This window comes from Melanerpes formicivorus, unplaced genomic scaffold, assembly GCF_026170545.1.
Source record: "Melanerpes formicivorus ecotype bairdi unplaced genomic scaffold, bMelFor1.0.p_v2 SCAF_57, whole genome shotgun sequence".
In the NCBI taxonomy this organism is placed as follows: domain Eukaryota; kingdom Metazoa; phylum Chordata; class Aves; order Piciformes; family Picidae; genus Melanerpes; species Melanerpes formicivorus.
The window spans coordinates 4,416,418-4,438,106 of NW_027142409.1; the positions used below are offsets into that span (position 1 = coordinate 4,416,418).

The window sequence follows — 21,689 nt, forward strand, 5'->3', positions numbered from 1 at the left end:
AAAGGAAGTGAATCTCACCCTGGCCCGGTGAGCAACCGGAGGAGGGGCAAGGGGAAGCACGCCACAAAACAGAAGAGGCTGTGCTAAACGCCCTCCACCTATCCTCTCTGTGAGAGGTATTACTGGCAATTCTGGGATCGTAAAAGGGCTATTAGCCTGTGCCCAGAGTCATCCCCATGGGAATAAGCATTTACTTCTGAAGCATGGGACGAAATTTCAGCCCAGCTGTGGGATGAGGTGCTAAATACTTAGAAAAGCACCTTTTTGCTATAGCACTGTGTGACGGATCGTCACGTACATTGCAATCGAAAAAAGCAGAGCAGTCTACTCCTGATTCAGCTGCTGCGGCGTTTGGTTCTAACCGAGACGAAAAAGAGAGACTCGGAAGGCACCCCCTGCCCTCCGCTCCCCTCCTCTCTCCCTGCACATCGTCTGCCACTCCGTCAGCATCCTCATCAATTTCAATTGCCCGCTACTCCCTCTACACGAATTGCGGCTCTATTACCATCCTTTTGCGCGGAAAAATCTGCTCCTGCCACGTCAATAGCAGCAGAAGCGAATCCCAATCGAACTGATAAGGCGCGCGAAATCAAAATGGAGATCGCTATGCATTAAGACAAAGGAGACGCCACCTAAGCCATCTTGGCGAGCACACCGTGTTTATTACACACCACCACAGCCGTTCGCGCCCAGAAGAGAAACCCAAAAAAAAAAAAAAAAAAAAAAAAGGCGGCGAAACCTGCGGCTCGCCGTTTTCAATCCCCTTCATGAACATCTTCCTCTGATACCACCAGAGACGGCTCGAACTTGAAGATGAGAGGTCCGACGCTGGGAGCCCAGACAGTGGCAACTCTGCCCTGCAACTCCTCTTGGAAAAGAGGGAGCGCCTGCATGCTCGCGATCATGGCATTTTTGCACCCCCGCCCGGCCGCAAGCCCCGACCGTCCCGATGGTGGCCCCCACCACCCCGGCAGCGCTCACCTTGGCAGCCCTCAGCCCGACGGCGCCCACCCCAACGGCACCCCACCCTCTGGCAGCTCTCCTGGCGACGCCTCCCGTGACCCCACATGGATCCCGCGAGTACCGGAGGCTCCGATCAAGCGGCATCAACCGACGCACCACCGACAACAGCGGCCCCGGCAGCAGCCACCCCCTCGGCAGCGGCAGGAACGGCCCTAGCAGCCCCTTCCCCCCGGTAGTTTCACCCGCTACACCCCCCCCCCCCCCCCGCCTCCTACATTCCAGATATTATCAGCAGAGTATAGCCTCGGATGGAGATTCCACTTGAGTCCCGATGGGGCGATCGGGAGGTGGGAGGGACAGGGAACTGTCCCGCTGAGCTGGTGGAAAGGTATCGTGGGAAGTGTAGTCACAGATGGAGAAGGTTAACAATGACTAATCTATGAACTGACTAATGTTCTTTAACAGAAGCTAGACAAGATATAGCTACCTATGGGCTACAGTCAGGATACACTACTGCTGCAATCAATCAGTTGTCTCCAACACATTTGTTAATCCCTTTCGACACACGTATGTCAGCAAATGGTGTTTATTACGAGGTCTGAGAGCGATCATGGAGGAGATGGGTGCCTTACAACCTGGCCTCCCAACTCCCAGTCCCCACAAATGGGACCTGATTATTATTCATTTGAGGGATTGTTTTCTTTACAATTTGCTTGCACCTGGAGGATTCAACAAAGTCTGCATCTACTGAGTCATCGATTAAGGCAGACTCCACCCACTGATATCAATGGGTAGCCCGAAAGCACTCTCTTCCCACTTCTAAACAATTTCATTGGCTGTTCACACTGTCCATCCAATCCACGACGATATTTACAGTTCGTGAGTAAAGTTCATAGTCCACTCCGGCTATGCTCAGATGTAGACGATTCAGAAGTCCAAGAAAATCAGAAAATGAGAAAAATGGAAAAGAGTTCATTTCTTCGCCGGCGAAGTAATGAAAAGGGAAACAGGGAATCTCAGGGTCTCTTTGTTGACTCAGGGCTCTCAGGGATCTCAGGGTTCGTGCACCGTAGATTCCTCGTTGACTCTTCCTTTGGACGCGATGTAGCTGTACAACAGTTTGAAATTAACCTCTTTCAGCCAAAGTTAAATTTCTTTGTGGTATATACTGAATTTCACCATTCTCTTGCATTACCCAATAAGTGTGACCCGGACCTTCAGCTGAAACCACCCCTTGGACAGATATAGCCTCTCCTGAGGGTGAAAATACCCAAACAGTTTTACCTAACAGATTCTTTTCTCTAACAACAGGAACTCTATCACCTTCTACTTTCTGTAGCAGATCTGAATGTGCAGGTCCAGCTCGGTTCACTGAACCTCTACTATTTACCAGCCAGGTTGCTTGTGCTAAATGTTTTTCCCAGTTTTTCAAAGATCCACCCCCCATGGCTTTAAGAGTGGTCTTCAACAAACCGTTGTAGCATTCAATCTTCCCTGAAGCTGGTGCATAGCAGGGAATGTGGAATATCCACTCAATACCGTGCTCTTTTGCCCAGTTCTTTACAAGGTTGTTCTTGAAATGAGTTCCGTTGTCTGACTCAATCCTCTGTGGAGTTCCGTGTCTCCACAGGATCTGTCTCTCCAGACCGAGAATGGTGTTGCGTGCAGTTGCATGTGGAACTGGATAAGTTTCCAACCATCCAGTGCATGCCTCTACCATAGTAAGCACATATTGCTTACCAGAACGAGAACGTGGTAGAGTGATGTAGTCAATCTGCCAAGCTTCACCATACTTGTACTTGGACCATCTGTCACCATACCACAAGGGCTTAAGTCGTTTTGCCTGCTTAATAGCAGCACAAATGTCACAGTCATGGATGACTTGTGTGATAGCATCCATGGAAATGTCTATGGATCTGTCACGAGCCCATTGGTATGTTGCATCTCTGCCTTGATGTCCCGACGAATCATGAGCCCACCGAGCTAAGAATATCTCACCTCGGTGTTTCCAGTCGAGATCAAGATTAGAGTCCATGTCTACTTGAGAAACTCTTGCAGCTAGATCTGCCTGATGGTTGTGTTGTTGTTCCGCAGTAGCTTTGCTCTCAGGAATGTGAGCATCGATATGTCTCACTTTCACTGGAATTCTCTCGATTCGATCAGCAATGTCCTGCCATAGGATGGCTGCCCAAATGGGTTTTCCTTTCCTCTGCCAACCACTCTTCTTCCAGTTCTTTAGCCAACCCCATAGAGCATTGGCTACCATCCATGAGTCGGTGTAGAGATAAAGCTTTGGCCATCTCTCACGTTCAGCCACGTCGAGAGCTAGCTGGACAGCTTTTACCTCTGCGAACTGACTGGATTCTCCTTCTCCATCCTTCGCCTCTGCAACTCGGCGTGTTGGACTCCACACTGCAGACTTCCACCTTCGCTTGTTCCCAACAAGATGACAGGAACCATCTGTGAACAAAGCATATTTCTTTTCATCATCAGAAAGGTCATTGTAAGGAGGAGCCTCCTCAGCACGAGTTACTTTCTCCTCTGGAGGTTTAGCACAGTTGGTACCTTCAGGCCAACTTGAGATCACCTCCACTAGACCAGCCCTTTCAAGATTTCCCATTCGAGCTCTCTGTGTTATCAGAGCCATCCACTTAGACCACGTTGAGTCTGTGGCATGATGTGGTGTGGAACCTTTGCCTTTGAACATCCAATTCAAAACTGGTAATCTGGGAGCTAGAAGAAGTTGTGATTTAGTTCAAATTACTTCAGAAGATGCTTTCACTCCTTCATAGGCAGCTAAAATTTCTTTCTCTGTTGGAGTATAATTAGCCTCTGAACCTCTGTAACCTCGACTCCAGAAACCAAGAGGTCGTCAACGTGTCTCACCTGGAGCTTTTTGCCACAAGCACCAGGTTGGACCATTGACACTTGCAGCCGTGTACAAAATGTTCTTAATGTCTGGACCATCTCGGACAGGTCGCAGACCCATTGCTTGAATCACCTCTTGCTTTATCTGGTCAAAGGCTGCTTGTTGTTCAGGTCCCCAGTGGAAATGGTTTCTCTTTCGAGTCACATCATACAGAGGTTTCACAATCTGACTGTATCCAGGAATGTGCAGTCTCCAAAATCCCACTATCCCCAAGAAACGTAGGGTCTCTTGCTTGTTTGTGGGATTTGCCATGGTAGAGACTCTATTTACCACATCCACTGGAATGTGGCGGCGTCCATCCTGCCATCGCACTCCCAGGAACTGAATCTCTGTGGTAGGTCCTTTCACCTTGTCTCGCTTGATGGGAAAACCTGCATTCAGAAGAATGTCAATGACTTTGTTACCTTTCTCGAAGACTTCCTCAGCAGTTTTACCCCAGACGATGATATCATCGATGAACTGGATGTGTTCTGGAGCACTACCCTTCTCCAGAGCATCGTGGATCACTGCATGACAGATGCTTGAGCTGTGGATCCAGCCCATTGGCAGCCTGTTGAAAGTGTACTGGATTCCTCTCCAGGTGAAAGCAAACTGAGGCCTGCATTCCTCTGCTATGGGAATAGAGAAAAATGCATTAGCAATGTCTATGGTGGCATACCATTTGGCCTCTTTGGATTCCAGCTCATACTGTAGCTCCATCATGTCTGGTACTGCTGCACATAGGTGGTGTTACTTCATTCAGGGCTCGGTAGTCAACTGTGAGACACCAGTCTCCATTCTGCTTCCGCACAGGTCACACTGGACTGTTGAAAGGTGAATGAGTTTTGCTGATGACTTTCTGACTCTCCAACTGACGAATCAGATTCTGAATGGGCAACAAAGAGTCACGGTTGTTTCTGTATTGCCTGTGATGCACAGTCTGAGAAGCAACCGGCAATTTAATGTCCTGTATCTTATGTTGTCCCACAACTGCAGATTCATCAGAAACCTCAGGTCTAGCAGATAGCTTCAATTTTTGTCCATCAATTTCTACAGAAGCTACTCCAAAAGCCCATTTGTAACCTCTAGGGTCCTTGAAACGCCCTTCTCTCAGAAAATCAATTCCCAAAATACAAGGTGCGTCAGGTCCGGTCACAACTGTATGCTTCCTCCATTGTTTACCAGTTAAACTTATATTAACCTCTACCTTACTTAACTCTTGAGATCCACCACTGACTCCCAGAATAGTTATAGACTCTGATCCCTGATAATTTGATGGCATTATGGTGCAATGAGCTCCTGTGTCAACCAAGGCCCTGTACTTCCAAAATTGCGAAGTGCCAGGCCACTGGATGTACACATCCCAATAGATTCCATTATCTCTGTTACCCCTCTCCTCCCCCTGGCGGGAGGCAGGGCACCCCTAGTTATGGGGAACATGCCCACATGTGCATTGCGCACAGTGTGCAGTGTTATAACTTTGCATGTTACAACTGGAGCCACTGTTGGAGCTACTAGAGTTGTTCTGGGGAACTGTGGAAGTAACAGCTACCCTTCTGGTATTGCTACCTCGGGTTCTGCCACTTTGCAATTCCCTCAGTCTCCTGAAAAGATTAGAAGTTGGTTGGCCATCCCAGCGGTTCATGTTCTCACCAAACTGATCACATAGAGTTATCCTAATAGTTCTACGTGATTGCCTTGGTGGTCTGTTTTGATTTGATCTGTTTTGGAATGACCTCCTTGGAGGACGTGTATTCCTCACTGATGAAACTTTTATCCACCTGGAGGGAGAATTGAAATTATCCTTTTGTGCCAATTGGGATATGGAATTTTTAAAGTCATCCTTTAACTCTCTTATGCAATTCTGTATATCTCCAGACATAGTTTTAATGGCCAAAACCAAAGAACCACATGTCATGCTATCCTCCTATTGTCTAATTTGATCACTGAATTGGCCAACCGTAGCAGAAGCTCCACCATAATTTCTTGACATAGTTCTGCTTGCCAGAATGTTTGCATAATTAGAAGGAGCATGTTTGATGATCTTTTTAGCAAGACCAATACTCACAGGAATGTCATCAGGATTCAGAGTTTCATGTTCACCATAGAGTAGCTCTCTAACAGCAAATTCTCTCAAGCGCTTAATTCCCTCATCTATGGTAGTCCAGGGTTTAGGATTCCATGGAAGATCATCTCGGGAAGGGTATTTCAGGGCAACTGCCATTAAAAGGTGTATCCACAGATTAACCTTACCGACAACCCTGCCTAGATGTCTATCTATTCCATTATCCCTTGAGAGAGTTCCTAACTGAGCTGCTGACTTGTCTCCAACTGTTAGAGCTGGAGCACCTGTATCATAACACCTACTAAGCCAAGCTAGAACTGGCTCCTTATCTGCCCTGGTGTAATCTTTACGGACATTTCTTAGCTCCTCTCTCGGAGATGAACAGTCAGTTATGTCATCATGTAGCTCCTCCCCCTACACTGGTTTCCCTAATAATCCTCCTGCCATTTTGTCAAGGATCTCTTTAAGCTGAGAACCACCTTTGCCAGCTGCTATCCTAGCTGCATCTCTATCCTGCTTTGCTCTCACTAGTTTAGCTAGATCTTTAAAACAAATCTTCTCTTCCTCCTTCAGCAGGATTTCTTAGAGTAGAGGGTCCCTCACCAGGATCAGTCTCCTGCTCTTCTTCTTCATCAGCTTTGGTCTTTCCACTTCTAGTCTTTAAAACAGCCACCTTAACTGGAGCGGTGTTTGAATTTACAGCTACCTTAATGGAAGCTGACAGGTCCTGAGATAAATCAGCTGCTGGGGCAGTGACTTCCGGTCCCACTGAGTGAGTGGGCGGAAATGACGTTGCTCTGTTAATGGCTGACGGAGAAGAAGAAGGAGGAGAAGGAGGAGAAGCCATGTTGATACCAGCCGCCGCCCTTGGCAGCTTGCCAGAATCAGCAGCAAAGTCATTTAGAGCAGCCTTTCCAATTAAGTTTTAAGCTTTCTTTTTTACTGACACAGATTCTCCACACTCCTCATCACTAGATGTCTCTGGGACTGATCGAGAGCCACGGCGTTTTCTTTTTGATCTAGTTTTAATAACAAAAGACGCCCTGGACACCTTCTTCTCCCGACGCCAGGAATACAGAGAATACACATTAGTTATCACCAGCAGCAGGATCACAGACACCAAATAAATCACCTTTGGATCCCAGCCATCACCTAAAGTTACTCTCTCCTCAGGCGGAATCTTAAAACCCTTTATCTCAATTGGGAGAGTGGTGGAGGTAACATTTCTGTATCTCGCTGGCCATAATAAATCAATACATTTTCCATACCATAGTCTAACTCTATACATAACCCACAAATAAATTGTCCGTACCAAATATTTACCCAGGTAATCCAAAATCAAACCCAAACAATATCTGTAAACCAGAGCCCCCAAAATTGAAAAGAATAATTGCTCTACAACCCACAACACCTTCATGTTTGCTAATTCAGCTAGAAAACACTAAACCAATCAAGTAATAAATTAAGCTAATTATCTGCCGCACGTTGGGTAAGCCAAGAAAAAAAAAAATGTCGTAGGGCTGGAAGGGTAAGGCCAAAAAGCCTCCTCCCTCCCCCATGTAAATTAAAAGGAAAGAAAATTGAAGGGAAAGGAAAAAAAACTCACAGCTGAATTAGCAAAGCAATGGGTGCTGTATATTTAGAAACGCAATACAGGATATGCAGGGGAATTTACAGAATTTACAATATATACAAAGATACAAAGGGAGACCGCGCGCAAACCAAACAGACCCCAGCGCGTGGCTGAGGAGAGAGGCAGCTTGAGAAGCGCAGCTCTGGGAGTTTGGCTTTTGGCTTTGATTCCCTTGCTTTTCAGGCGGTAAGGGGCTGGTGGCTTGGGACTTTCCAAATAGAGGAGGAGGGGCAGCGGGCTCGGATTGCCTACCTGCCGGAGGGCAGTGACGTAGCTGGGGGAGGGGTTGCCGCGGAGACCGCGCGCAAACCAAACAGACCCCAGCGCGTGGCTGAGGAGAGAGGCAGCTTGAGAAGCGCAGCTCTGGGAGTTTGGCTTTTGGCTTTGATTCCCTTGCTTTTCAGGCGGTAAGGGGCTGGTGGCTTGGGACTTTCCAAAGAGAGGAGGAGGGGCAGCGGGCTCGGATTGCCTACCTGCCGGAGGGCAGTGACGTAGCTGGGGGAGGGGTTGCCGTGGAGACCGCGCGCAAACCAAACAGACCCCAGCGCGTGGCTGAGGAGAGAGGCAGCTTGAGAAGCGCAGCTCGCCTTCTCACTGACAGGGAAAAAAAAAAAAAAAAAAAAAAAAAAAAAAAAAAGCCGTGTGGAGAGGGTGGTTACTGCAAGATGGTCACCACTAGAGCAAAGGCTAGCAGAAGGACAGTGGGCACCCAAACAGAGACCACACACAAGCATGCAGATGTTCAGGCAGGTGGCTGCAGTGAGTGCCGGAACCTGGCACTCGACATGGAGGCTGGAGGGAGCAGCTCCTGTTTCAGGTGTGAGCAGGTCAGTGATCTGATGAGCATGGTGGTCAAACTAAAAGAAGAGGTAGAAAGGCTAAGAGATAGAAGAGATGGCGAGCAGAAAATTGACAATTCCCATAATGTAATCTCTTCTAAACCAGAACAGGGGGTAACACTTAGGGGAACAGGGAGTTTGATACCTTCCCAGAAGCAAGATTCTCAACCTCCCTGTAGTAACCCCCATGAGCAGGGCCAATGGGAACAGGTCTCTGCCCGACGGAAGAAATGCAAACGGAGAAAGTCTGCTCCTGTGAGCAGCACGCTGCCTCCAGTGCAGTTACAGAACAGGTATGAGGCTCTGCAGGAGGAACAGGTCATTGGTAAGGTCGAGGACCCAAGAAGGTCAGAAGCTGCACCAATGACAGGTTGCCTCAGGCCAGCCATCAAAACTTACCCAGAAAAGAAACCTCGCAGGGTCATCGTCATAGGAGACTCCCTGCTGAAGGGAACAGAGGGCCCAATATGCAGACCAGACCCATTTCATAGAGCGGTCAGCTGCCTCCCTGGTGCCCAAGTAAAAGATGTTGTAGATAGAATTCCCAACCTCGTGAGTCCTTCGGACTACTACCCACTGCTGGTCTTTCAGGTGGGCAGTGATGATGTAACAATGAGAGGCTCACAATCTATTAAGAAAGACTTCAGAACCTTAGGGCAAATGCTAAAGGGATCAGGGGCTCAAGTCGTGTTCTCTGCCATCCCTCTAACGTCAGCAATGGATGAGGACACACTGAGGAAGGGCCGACAGATCAATTCATGGCTCAGGGGCTGGTGCCATCGACAGGGCTTTGGGTTCCACAATCATGGATTGGTTTTCAAGGCACCTGAGCTGAAAACAACTCATGGGACACACTTGTCCCAGAGTGGGATAAGAATCCTGGGGCAGGAATTGGCAGGGCTCATTGATAGGGCTTTAAACTAGATTTGAAGGGGGATGGGGTTAATAGTCTCCTGCTGGCTGGTGACAAACAGAGGGGCAGCTCACCAGCAGTAGAGAGAAGGAGAGCTGGTAAGGGCTCTCAACTTGCTACCCTGAGGCAAGCCACGAATGATCCACCAGGACATTCTGTGGAAACCGAGGGGATTTGGCACAAGAGGAGGACAGGGCCAGCCCAGCTGAAGTGCTTCTATGCGAATGCGCGCAGCTTGGGCAATAAACAGGATGAGTTAAGTGCCACTGTGCTGCTGGGATGCCACGACATAGTGGCTGTTACTGAAACTTGGTGGGATGAATCCCATGACTGGGATGTAGGCATAGATGGGTATAAACTCTTTAGGAAGGATAGGCAGGGAAGGAGAGGAGGAGGTGTTGCCCTCTATGTCAATAGCCAGTTGGAATCATTGGAGCTCCAACTGGGGAGGGATGATAAGCTAGTTGAGAGTGTATGGGTCAAAATTAAAGGCAGGACAGGGGAAGAAGATATTACTGTGGGGGTCTCCTACAGGCCACCTGACCAGCAGATCCAAGCAGATGAGGCCCTCCATAGGCAAATAGAAGCAGCTTCCAGGTCACAAGCCCTGGTCCTCATGGGTGATTTCAACCACCCGGACATCTGCTGGACGGACAACACAGCAAGGCACCAGCAATCCAGGATGTTCCTGGACTGCATAGAAGACAACTTCCTCCTCCAAATGGTGGAGGAACCAACAAGAAATGGTGCTATGCTGGACCTTGTTCTCACCAACAGGGAAGGGCTAGTAAGCAATGTGAGGCTCATATACAATAAAGTAGCACAGAAATGAGAGTTCCCCCCTCTGCTGAGGGGGTTCCCCACCTCTGCTCCCCCTTCTCTCCCCCTTTCCCCAGAGAGGGTTAGGAAACAGAGAAACGAGAAAAAAATTAGAAGCAGTTATGTGTTAATTGGAAAGCAGTTAATACAGGCCTTGCAGCTTATCAGTTTCAAGGTCAAGCCTTGGCCGGCATCCCAGAAACAGCGAGCTGCTGCTACCAAAGGAGCGGAAGAAAGACTGACTGCAAAAGTGTAGGAATTCCCAGGAAACTCTGCTGCACTCCCAGTTCAGAAGGCGCTTCCTCCCACTCTACCAATGAAATTAGTTTAGATACGCTTTTTCATTTACAAACATCCGACTACAATATTCCCTTTCTTAAGGGGACAGCCTCAAACAGCCACAGTTAATCCCTTTTGACACACGTATGTCAGCAAATGGTGTTTATTACGAGGTCTGAGAGCGATCATGGAGGAGATGGATGCCTTACAAACTGGCCTCCCAACTCCCAGTCCCCACAAATGGGACCTGATTATTATTCATTTGAAGGATCGTTTTCTTTACAATTTGCTTACACCTGGAGGATTCAACAAAGTCTGCATCTACTGAGTCATCGATTAAGGCAGACTCCACCCACCGATATCAATGGGCAGCCCGAAGGCACTCTCTTCCCACTTAAACAGACTCATTTGTTTCACAGTATGTTTCACAGTATCACTTAGGTTGGAAAGGACCTCAAGGATCATCGAGTCCAACCTATCAACACAGACCCCATGACTAGACCATGGCACCAAGTGCCACGTCCAATCTCCCCTTGAACGCCTCCAGGGACGATGACTCAACCACCTCCCTGGGCAACCCGTTCCAATGACGAATTACTCGCTTGGTGAAGAACTTCCGCCTCACCTCGAGTCTAAACTTCCCCTGGCGCAGCTTGAGACTGTGTCCCCTTGTTCTGGTGCTGGTTGCCTGGGAGAAGAGGCCAACCCCTTCCTGGTTACAACCACCTTTCTGATAGTTGTAGAGGGCAATGAGGTCACCCCTGAGCATTGTGACATAGACTTGTGACATCTATAAGTCTATGGATGATATTCTGATTGCAACAAAAAAGTTACACTCCAAGACAGTGCTGTCTGAGTTTCAGGCCCTGTCAGCATGCAGACTTTGAAAGTCACACCGCCTTAGACCTTGCAACTCCTCAATTAACTGACAATTCACTTGCAAATGCCTGGGAAGCCACGCCCCGGCAGCCAGCAGACTCTACCAGGTGTCCCCATTAACCATCTCATTGGGGCGAGATCTTTGCCAGATGTTATCAGCAAATGCAGCTTCCTGAGAAGGCTTTGCAATTAAGTCAGGATTTAGTGATCAAAGGGTGGTCCAAAATCCAGGACAATAACTCCGATCCTGTGTTTCTTATTACTGAGCAGGGTCTAACAGGGACACTTGGTTCCTTTGTCAATACCATCCCTTACATACAGCATTCAATACTAATTCAGACCTGACTCACGATATTGTGGCAATGCCAGCGATGAGCAGTGTGAGCAATCTGGCAGTGCAGGCCTAGAGCCTGACATGGTGGTAGGCCATAAATGCAGAATCAGCTAGCAGTGTAGCAAAACAGTGCTGTGCCTGCAGCATGTAACTAAAACAAGACACTGGTAGCTATAAACATGGACAGTTATCTTGGGACAACAGGATATGCACCTGCATCAACAACCTCGTTGTGTCATTAGTAGTTGGACCAATAATCTGTAATAGTGTAATCTGTGGTCACTCATAGGGAACCAATGGAGCTATGCCAACGAGGCTCTCCGAGTTTATATAAGTTGTAGCAGTTGCCTTGCTAGGCACTTCTTCTTCTGCCTTTCCTGTCTCCTGTTTCTTCTACACTTTACTGTGCTATACTTGCACTACAGGCCTGCTCCATAGGCCTGCACCTCAGGCCTGCACCATCGGCCTGCAACACTGGAACAATAAAGGAACAATACTCGATCACATTGGTCAGCCGTATTGATTCCCAATCTCCGTCGCCTACATCTGGCGCCCGAATAAACCTGAACTCATGGACAAGGGATCCTCGGACTACAATACTGATCGACTCAGCAGAGAGAGGTACGTCTGAGCGATACGGAAAGCCGGTCGGACAGCACTGCCCCGGTGCTGCAAAAATTAGCAGCGCGCGCTCACAAAGGAAGTGAATCTCACCTTGGCCCGGTGAGCGACCGGGGAGAGGCAAGGGGAAGCACGCCACCACAGAAGAGGCTGTGCTAAACGCCTTCCACATATCCTCTCCGTGAGAGGTATTACTGGCAATTGTGGGATCGTAAAAGGGCTATTAGCCTGTGCCCAGAGTCATCCCCACGGCAATTAAGCTTTTACTTCCGAAGCATGGGACGAAATTGCAGCCCAGCTGTGGGATGAGGTGCTAAATGCTCAAAAAAGCAGCTTTTCGCTATAGCACCATGTGACGGATCGTCACGGACATTGCAATCGGAAAAAGCAGAGCAGGCTACTCCCGGTTCAGCTGCTGCGGCATTTGGTTCTAACCGAGACGAGAAAGAGAGACTCGGAAGGCACTCCCCGCCCTCTGCCCCCCCGTCTCTCCTTGCACATCGTCTGCCGCTCCGTCAGCATCCTCCTCAATTTCAATTGCCCGCTACTCCTTCTACACGAATCGCGGCTCTCTATTACCGTCCTTTTGCACGGAAAAATCTGCTCCTGCCACGTCAATAGCGGCAGAAGCGAATCCTGATCGAACTGATAAGGCGCGCGAAATCAAAATGGAGGTCGCTACGCATTAAGAATTAGACAAAGAATTAGCCATCTCCGCCATCTTGGCCAGCACACCGTGTTTATTACACATCGCCACAGCCGTCCGCGCCCAGCGGTGAAACCTAGTAAAAAAAAAAAAAAAAGGCAAGCGGCGAAACGTGCATGGCTTGGCCTTGGGAGCCAGACAGTGCGAACTCTGCCCTAGAGCAGAGGTGTCAACATTAGTCATCTCATTGGGGCGAGATCTTTGCCAGATCTTATCAACAACTGCAGCTTCCTGACAAGGTATTGCAATTAAGTCAGGATGTAGTGATCAAAGGGTGGTCCACCATCCAGGACAGTAACTCTGATCCTGTGTTTCTTATTACTGAGCAGGGTCTAACAGGGACACTTGGTTCCTTTGTCAATACCATCCCTTACATATGGCATTCAATACTAATTCAGACCTGACTCACGATATGAAGGTAGGAATGTGGATATTTGGGCATTTGACAATGCTAATGAAGAAACTAAACAGGTTTTCAGCATTTTATCAACAGGTGCTACTGCCTCATGACTGCAGGACCACAACGAATGAAGGCATCGACAAGCAGCAATGTATCTAGCCACGGCCATAGAAGCAGTCCTGAAATCATCATGCCTCTGAGAAACCTAGGTACCTTAAAGTGTCTGACTGTTGGACAGACTCGAAAGTGTCACAGATCTAATCATTTTACTCGAGATCGTCGCAGAAGCTGCTCCTGCAGCGTGAATATACCCCGCACGACGACACCAAACCAGGGTCCTTGGACTGCGCCCCCCACCTTCCCCTCCCCCTTCCCCTCCCCCCCAGCCCCCCTCTGGCAGCGCACAGCGGACCTGACAACAGCCGCATATCTCCTTTTGAATCCACAAAGCGTTGTCGAGTTTAACTGGCATGGTCCTTTGGGTCACAGACCCTCTGCTCTGTTAATTGGCAGACGACAGTCTATCTTTAGACAGGGCATTCTTATAATTCCTGGTTCAATACATTCTGATTATGACTGGGCTATGAAAATTATGCTCTATACCATTGCCTCTCCTGCTAGCACTCTTGTTGGGACAGAAATTGCTTAGCTAATACCATCTCAGTCCCAAGTGCCTAAAACTTACAACAGAATCCAAGGGCAAGAAGGCTCAGGTTTCACCGATATGCCTAATACCTTATTAGCCCTAGAAATCCAAAAGAGAAAACTGGAACAGATTGTAACTGTCAGACACCCTTGTGGACAAATTATACAATTTTCAATTATTATGGATACTGGAGACGATGTCATCATTATACCTAGTCATAAATGGAATGGTCACTAGTCATTGCTCATGGCAAATGTTGAAGTTATGTTTTTAAAAGGTATCCAAACAACCTGGGTTAGCAAAGAGCCAGTGCAATTAGCTTTTAACTACTGCAAATCAATCACTGTAAGACCATACATGTTAACCCTTCCAGTTGCTTTATTGGGCTGATATGCCTTAAGTCAACTAGAAGCAAAACTTGTTACCGTTCCTTCTTTGTAGTGGCTACTAGTCAGCAACCAACCCTCAAATTAAAATGGAAAACACATAATCCAGTATGGGTGGAACAATGGTCGTTCAGACACGATAGGCTGCAAGTCGTTAACACCCCAATAGAGAAACAATAGCAACTAGGTCACACCTTGCTAGCCACCCACCCCTACCCCCACCCCCAGAAAAGGAAGGATTTTCTGGTACGACTCTTGCCAACCAAAGCTCTGCTCTGATTTAAAGTTACAGTGATAATTTCTTCATTTCTGATTGCAATGTCCTTAAGAGATTTGTTATTTAGAGTTTTGCTAAGTTTTCCTGGTAAGCATAATGAATGGTAAGCATTTGATATTTACAGATACCTAGTACATAGGAATTGTAGTAAGGTGTAAGTACTTAGTAATGAGTTCACATTGCAAGATTTCTTTTGGTTCGAACCTTCTTAGTTGTGTGCCATGGCATTTCAAAGGAGCTCCATGTAATATAGTTAAGACTTGTAGTAAATAGGTATTCATTTTAAAAAGTATTCCTTAGCTAAGGTAATGTCTTTATATTTCCTTCTTAGACATAGTCTAGAAAAAAATACAAAAAAAATGCAAAAAAAATGGTAAACAAAAAGGTAACATGTGCAAAGAAAAAGTGTAAACATAGAAATATATAACAAAAGCACAAAAACTCTGGATACAAAACATAGAGTACTAAATAACAGAATAGTAATAAAAAAGAAGAGCAAGAGTAAAAATAAAATATTAAAAACAAAATATGACACACTGAAAAATCATAAGGATTACTAACACAGAATAGCTATTAACAAAAACGACATAAGAATTTTTAGCAAAAAATGGAAATAAGGATTATCAAGACTACTAGATTAAAACAAACAAAAATTTATACAAGGAAAAATCAAGAAAATTAAAATGAAAAATTATAATAAAAAAGAACTTATAGAAAAGAAGAAGGTTAAAAAATATAATACAAAAGCAAAAATGAAAATTAAAACAGAAAATAGATTAAATAAAACAAACATGTAACATAAATACAATAAAGAATATAAGATCAAAAAAAAGAAGATTAAACACTAGATAAAAAGAAAAAATAGAACTTACAAAAAATAAAAGAAATTGAAAAGAAAAAATTGATTAGAATAACAAATTAAAATATAGATTTAAAAATTATAATAACAAAATAAAAATTATAATAAAGATGGTAAAAAAAGAAATAAATTAAAAATGACAAAACACAAGTTAAAATTAATAATAGAAAAAATTTAAAGAAGAAAAATTAAAATACAAACTAACAAAAATTAATTGAATAAAATATATATAGAAATTAGATTAAAATTTACAAAACAAACAAAAAGTTAACAAAAATAATTTAAAAGTGCAGATTAAAAAAAATAATAAAATGCATGAAGAAAAAAACACATTAATACAGTATAGAAATAATTTTAAAACAAAATTTAAAATGAATTAAAGATTAAACAAAAGAACTAGATTAGAAGTAAAAATATTAAACATATCAAAATAATAAATCCACAATAGAAAATAATAACTAAAAATGAAATAAAATAACAAAAAGAAACAAAATAAATAATAGATACATTCAACATAAAGCGTGAAACTACTCAAGTTAGAATTAAAAAGAAAAAATATAAAAATAATTTACAAAATCAAATTGAAATGAAAAGAAATTAAAAAATTAAGTAAAAACAACTGCAAACATGTAAAAAATAGTAAAAACACCCCATATATACATATAATGAAATCAAACAAAAATTAAATAGATTTATTGAAAGTAGATTTCAAAATATTAAAGAAATGAAGCAAAAATTAATCACAAATTTAAAAATAGCTCACATTAAAAACAAACAAAAAATACTCAAAATTAGTTACAAAGTCTGTGGAATCATAGACTTGTGGAATGAGTCAAGGTTGGAAAGGACCACAAGGATCATTTAGATCCAACTACTGCCATGGGCAGGGACACCTCACACTGGATCAGGCAGGCTAGAGCCTTGTCCATCCTGGTCTTAAACAGTTCCAGGCATGGGGCCTCGGCCACCTCCTTGGGCAACCCATTCCAGGGCTTTACCACTTTCACAGTGAAGAATTTCTTCTCCACATCCAGCCTGAATCTTCCCATCCCCAGCCTTGTTCCATTCTCCCTAGTCCAGTCATTTCCTGACATGCTAGGATGTCCCTCCCCAGCATTCTTGTAGGCTCTCTTCAGATACTGGATGGCCACGATCAGGTCACCTCGAGCCTTCTTTCCTGCTAACTGCAATCATTGCAATAAACAACGGCGGAAGAATCAAGACCACGAGGACACAGCATTTCCCATGCAGTCGAACATCGATCACAATAACTGTTATGATAATCTGGGATCAAACAGCATCAATCAGAAGAATGTACCACAGCATCATGCGAATTAGGACTGAATATTGAATATTGTGGTTGCTTGATAACTCTGTATTCTCTCTTGTTAACTAAGTGTGCCTCTGAATGTAGACATCCTAGAGGGTAAAGTTTCATCTTTACATTTTGCTTAGTAGAGATTATTAACAAAAAAAAAAAAAAAAGGGGAAAAGAGAGAATACCCCATAGCAAAAAATTAGCTCATGGCAACCCTAGAAATGCTATAACCCTACAAACATCAACCCTAGAAATGCTGTAACCCTAGAGACATCAACCCTAGAAAATGTTGTAACCGTAGAAACATCAACTTTGCAATGTGCTGTAACCCTCTCACCACAAGACAGCACGAACACGGCACAACTGTCATGAAAATGACAATCAGCAAACCTGCTTAGCACTGACCTCAATGACTGTCACGATAATCCAAGATGTCAACAGAAAGCATCTAACTTATAACTGAGTGTTGTGACTACTTAACTGCTATGTGAACATTAAGAGATTAGAATTACTAGGATGAGCAAAACCACATTATTCTGTGTAATTTTATATTCGGCAATGCAATGAAGCTCTTTTTGCTCTTGCTGTTTGCCTGCAAGTTTTCTGTCTGTGAAGCTAGAGCCTGGCCAGATCTACCTTTACAGATTAAAGAAATCCTGCTACCATTAAACAATTCATGATTTTTGACCATCCTAGAGAAAATAAAGATGCAACATAATCCTAAAGCAGATTGTAAGAGACAGTGCTAAGGATTGCATTTGTGCCTCAATCTCTGTGTGCAATGCATTCAGGCATAGTCAAGCCTTCTCTGTCAATAAGATGAGTGAAATGTAAAGATCGGAACTGTTAAGATCTAAGTTCTTCTTTACAATGTTTGTTATCTTTGACCGTGTATTATGCCAGCTCTGTAGAGCATTGTAACTAGTTCAACCAGTCTGTTAGACATGCTGCACTACAGAACTCTTGCTTTTGCTATACAGCTTAGCTTTACCTTGCTTGCTTCTGTGTTTGCAGTAGCATCTTGTATGGGATGAGAACAACTCCCATGACCAGATTGCTCACAAAAACAAAAAGGGGGATTTGTGGCAATGCCAGCGACGAGCAGTGTGAGCAATCTGGCAGTGCAGGCCTAGAGCCTGACATGGTGGCAGGCCATGCTCAGCATAAATGCAGAGCCAGCTAGCAGTGTAGCAAAACAGTGCTGTGCCTGCAGCATGTAACTAAAACAAGACACTGGTAGCTATAAACATGGACAGTTATCTTGGGATAACAGGACATGTACCTGCATCAACAACCTCATTGTGTCATTAGTAGTTGGACCAATAATCTGTAATAGTGCAATGTGTGGTCACTCAGAGGGAACCAATGGAGCTATGCCAACAGGGCACTCCGAGTCTATATAAGTTGTAGCAGTTCCCTTCCTACGCACTTCTGCCTTTCCTGTCTCCTGTTTCTTCTACACTTTACTGTGCTATACTTGCACTACAGGCCTGCTCCATAGGCCTGCACCTCAGGCCTGCACCATCGGCCTGCACCACTGGAACAATAAAGGAACGATACTCGATCATATTGGTCAGCCGTATTGATTCCTATCTCCGTCGTCTACACGCTTCTGCTTGCTGCTGCTTTCTGCTGTGCTTTTTCTGCAAATAGGCTAAGGTAATTGTGCACTGTATTATTAGCTCATTTACTCAGGAAAATCTTATCTCAATCTGGATTTTTTTTTTAATGTGTGGTACTTTACTTTTGTGTTGTAGGGAAAAGACTGTGGTAAACTAGCACACCTTATCTACTTGTTACAGCTCCATACACTGCTCATTGTCAGGATGCCTTGATGGCTCAACTTAATGTCCATCAGGACCCAGTCACCTTCTCAATAGGGTAGCTACCCAGCCTGGCAGGCTTTGCTTACATAACTGCAGAGAATTCATCCAACCAAGGGTGCAGAACTTAGCATTTTTTTGAAATTTTTCAAATTTCATGAGGTTTCCTGTTGGATCTTTCCTCTAACCTTTCTAGGTCCATTGCTCTAAATGGTGACCCTACACTGAAGTATATTGGCTTCACCTTCTGAGTTGGTGTCTCATCCACAAAACTGAAGAGGATGTTTTGTATATGGTCCTCCATGTCACTGATAAAAATATCAAGCAGGAGAGGTCCCAGAAGAGTTTCTTAGGGAATTCAACAGAAATATGGATTCCAAGTACAACATGAATCATTTACCACCAATCTTCATGCCTGATGGTCTAGTTTTTCACCTGTGTCCCACCTCAGACACAGAGATGTTGCAGGACACCATACTGAGGGCCACTGTAAGGCAGGTGACATTCACTGCCCTCCCCTGATCCACAGCTCTCTCTCCTCTGTGGAATAGGCATTGCTTTATCCTTTTATTTTGTCAGAAAAGATGACATCAGTAAAAATTGCATCATAAAAAATGCAAGGCATAAGGAGGCACATGTCCCACAAGCAGTCTGGGACAGCTAGGCTTGGTAAGCCCTGAGAAGCAAAGACTTATGGGGAACCTAAGAGCAGCCTTCAAGTCTATGAAAAAGCAATCAAGAATCTGAATCCAGGCTCTTTATAACAGTGTATGATGGAAGGATAAAAAGCTACAGACATAAATTGAAACAAGAAATGCTTTGACTGTATAAAAAGCAAAATTTTTCATGAGGACAGTAGAACAGTAGAGATGGTTGCTCAGAGTGCCTAAGTAGTCTCCATCTTTGTAGGTTTTTAAGACCTAACTGGAATGAAGGCCTGAGCAACCTGATCGCCCCCATCTTCAAAAAGGGCAAGAAGGAGGAACCAGGGAACTACAGGCCAGTCAGTCTCACCTCTGTGCCTGGAAAGATCATGGAACAGATCCTCCTGGAGTCACTACTCGCTCAAAAGAATAGTGAAGAGGTGATTGGGAACAGTCAGCATGGCTTTGCCAAGGGCAAATCCTGCCTGACCAACCTGGTGGCCTTCTATGAGCAGGTGACAAAATTAATAGATGAGGGGCGAGCAACTGATGTCGTTTACCTGGACCTGAGCAAAGCCTTCGACACTGTCCCGCACCACATCCTGGTCTCCAAACTGGTGACACATGGGTTTGATTGGTGGACCACTAGATGGATAAGGAACTGGCTTGATGGCCGCACCCAAAGAGTGGCTGTCAATGGCTCCATGTCCCAGTGGAGGCCAGTGACAAGTGGAGTCCCTCAGGGATCAGTCCTGGGACCTATCTTATTCAACATCTTTGTGGGGGACATGGACAGTGGCATTGAGTGCACCCTCAGCAAGTTTGCTGATGACACCAAGCTGTGTGGTGCAGCAGACACGCTGGAGGGAAGGGAGGCCATCCAGAGGGACCTTGACAGGCTGGAGAGGTGGGCACAGGCCAACCTCATGAAGTTCAATAAGAGCAAGTGCAGGGTCCTGCATCTGGGTCGAGGCAATCCCAGGCACAAATACAGGCTGGGCAGTGACTGGCTGGAAAGTAGCCCTGAGGAGAGAGACTTGGGGGTGCTGGTGGACAAAAAGCTCAACATGAGCTCTCAGTGTGCACTTGCAGCCCGCAAAGCCAATCAGATCCTGGGCTGCATCAGGAGAAGTGTGGCTAGCAGGTCGAGGGAGGTGATCCTCCCCCTCTACTCAGCCCTGGTGAGACCCCACCTGGAGTACTGTGTCCAGTTCTGGAGCCCCTATTACAAGAGGGATGTGGAGGTGCTGGAACGTGTCCAGAGAAGGGCCACGAGGATGATCAGAGGGCTGGAGCACCTCTCCTATGAGGACAGACTGAAGGAGTTGGGGCTGTACAGTCTGCAGAAGAGAAGGCTCCGAGGTGACCTAATTGTCGCCTTCCAGTATCTGAAGGGGGCCTACAGGAGGGCTGGGGAAGGACTTCTCAGGATCTCAGGTAGTGATAGGACTAGGGGGAATGGAATGAAGCTGGAGGTGGGGAGATTCAGGCTGGATGTGAGGAGGAGGTTCTTCACCATGAGAGTGGTGAAGCCCTGGAATGGGCTGTCCAGGGAGGTGGTCGAGGCCCCGTCCCTGGGGGTGTTTAAGAGCAGGCTGGATGAGGCTCTGTCCAGCCTGATCTAGTGTGGGGTGTCCCTGCCCATGGCAGGGGGGTTGGAACTAGATGATCCTTGTGGTCCCTTCCAACCCTGAATGAAACTATGAAACTATGAAACTATCTTAAGCCATAACAGACCTTGCTTTGAGCAGGAGTTCAGAGTAGAGATCTCAAACAGTCCCTATGAAGTTATTCTGTGATTATATCATCTCATCTTTCAAAGTAATTTGTCTTAACCACTTAAGGTTTAAAAGTAATTATTTGGCTTTATTTTTCATTTACTGTCAGGCAGATCTGTGACGACAGAAAGCACATAGTTCAGTCAGACACTATAGTGCCTGTGCTCTTTATTGAGCCTATCCAATGAGTGTACTGCATAAAGAGAATAAATCTCAGGACATTTTCCTTCTACTAATAAACACCTTTATCAGGAAAGAAAAAAAAGAGAAATAAAGTAACAAGTGACCAGTAACACAACAAGAACAATATGGTACAGTCAACATACAGGTTGCCCAGGTTGTTTTGTAACATATCAAAAGAAGCCACACCAATGTTTATACAGAGCTTTAAAAGCTATCTTCCATATTTTATTCTACTCTATATTTAAATCTACCCCATATTATGCAAGTGTTTTACTCACCTTCCCAGAGGTCCGATTGCCACAGTAAGATTCCCTCCAAGTGTAAGATTCCCTCCTTTGGCAAAAGCTTCTACTGCTCTTTCATGATTCAGTATTATTACTAAGTCAGAAACCTATAAAATATGAAATAAAAGTAGT

The 21,689-nt window shown here is 45.3% G+C and overlaps 1 protein-coding gene across 1 annotated transcript in view; it reads right to left on the reverse strand.

The window, feature by feature from the left end:
* SH3YL1 (SH3 and SYLF domain containing 1) overlaps positions 1-21,689 on the reverse strand; it is a 57,772-nt gene that overhangs the window by 12,860 nt on the left and 23,223 nt on the right. Inside the window, exon 5 of the mRNA XM_068161304.1 lies at positions 21,552-21,664. Within this exon, the coding sequence (XP_068017405.1) occupies positions 21,552-21,664 (113 nt within the window). The remainder of the gene's footprint in view (positions 1-21,551; positions 21,665-21,689) is intronic.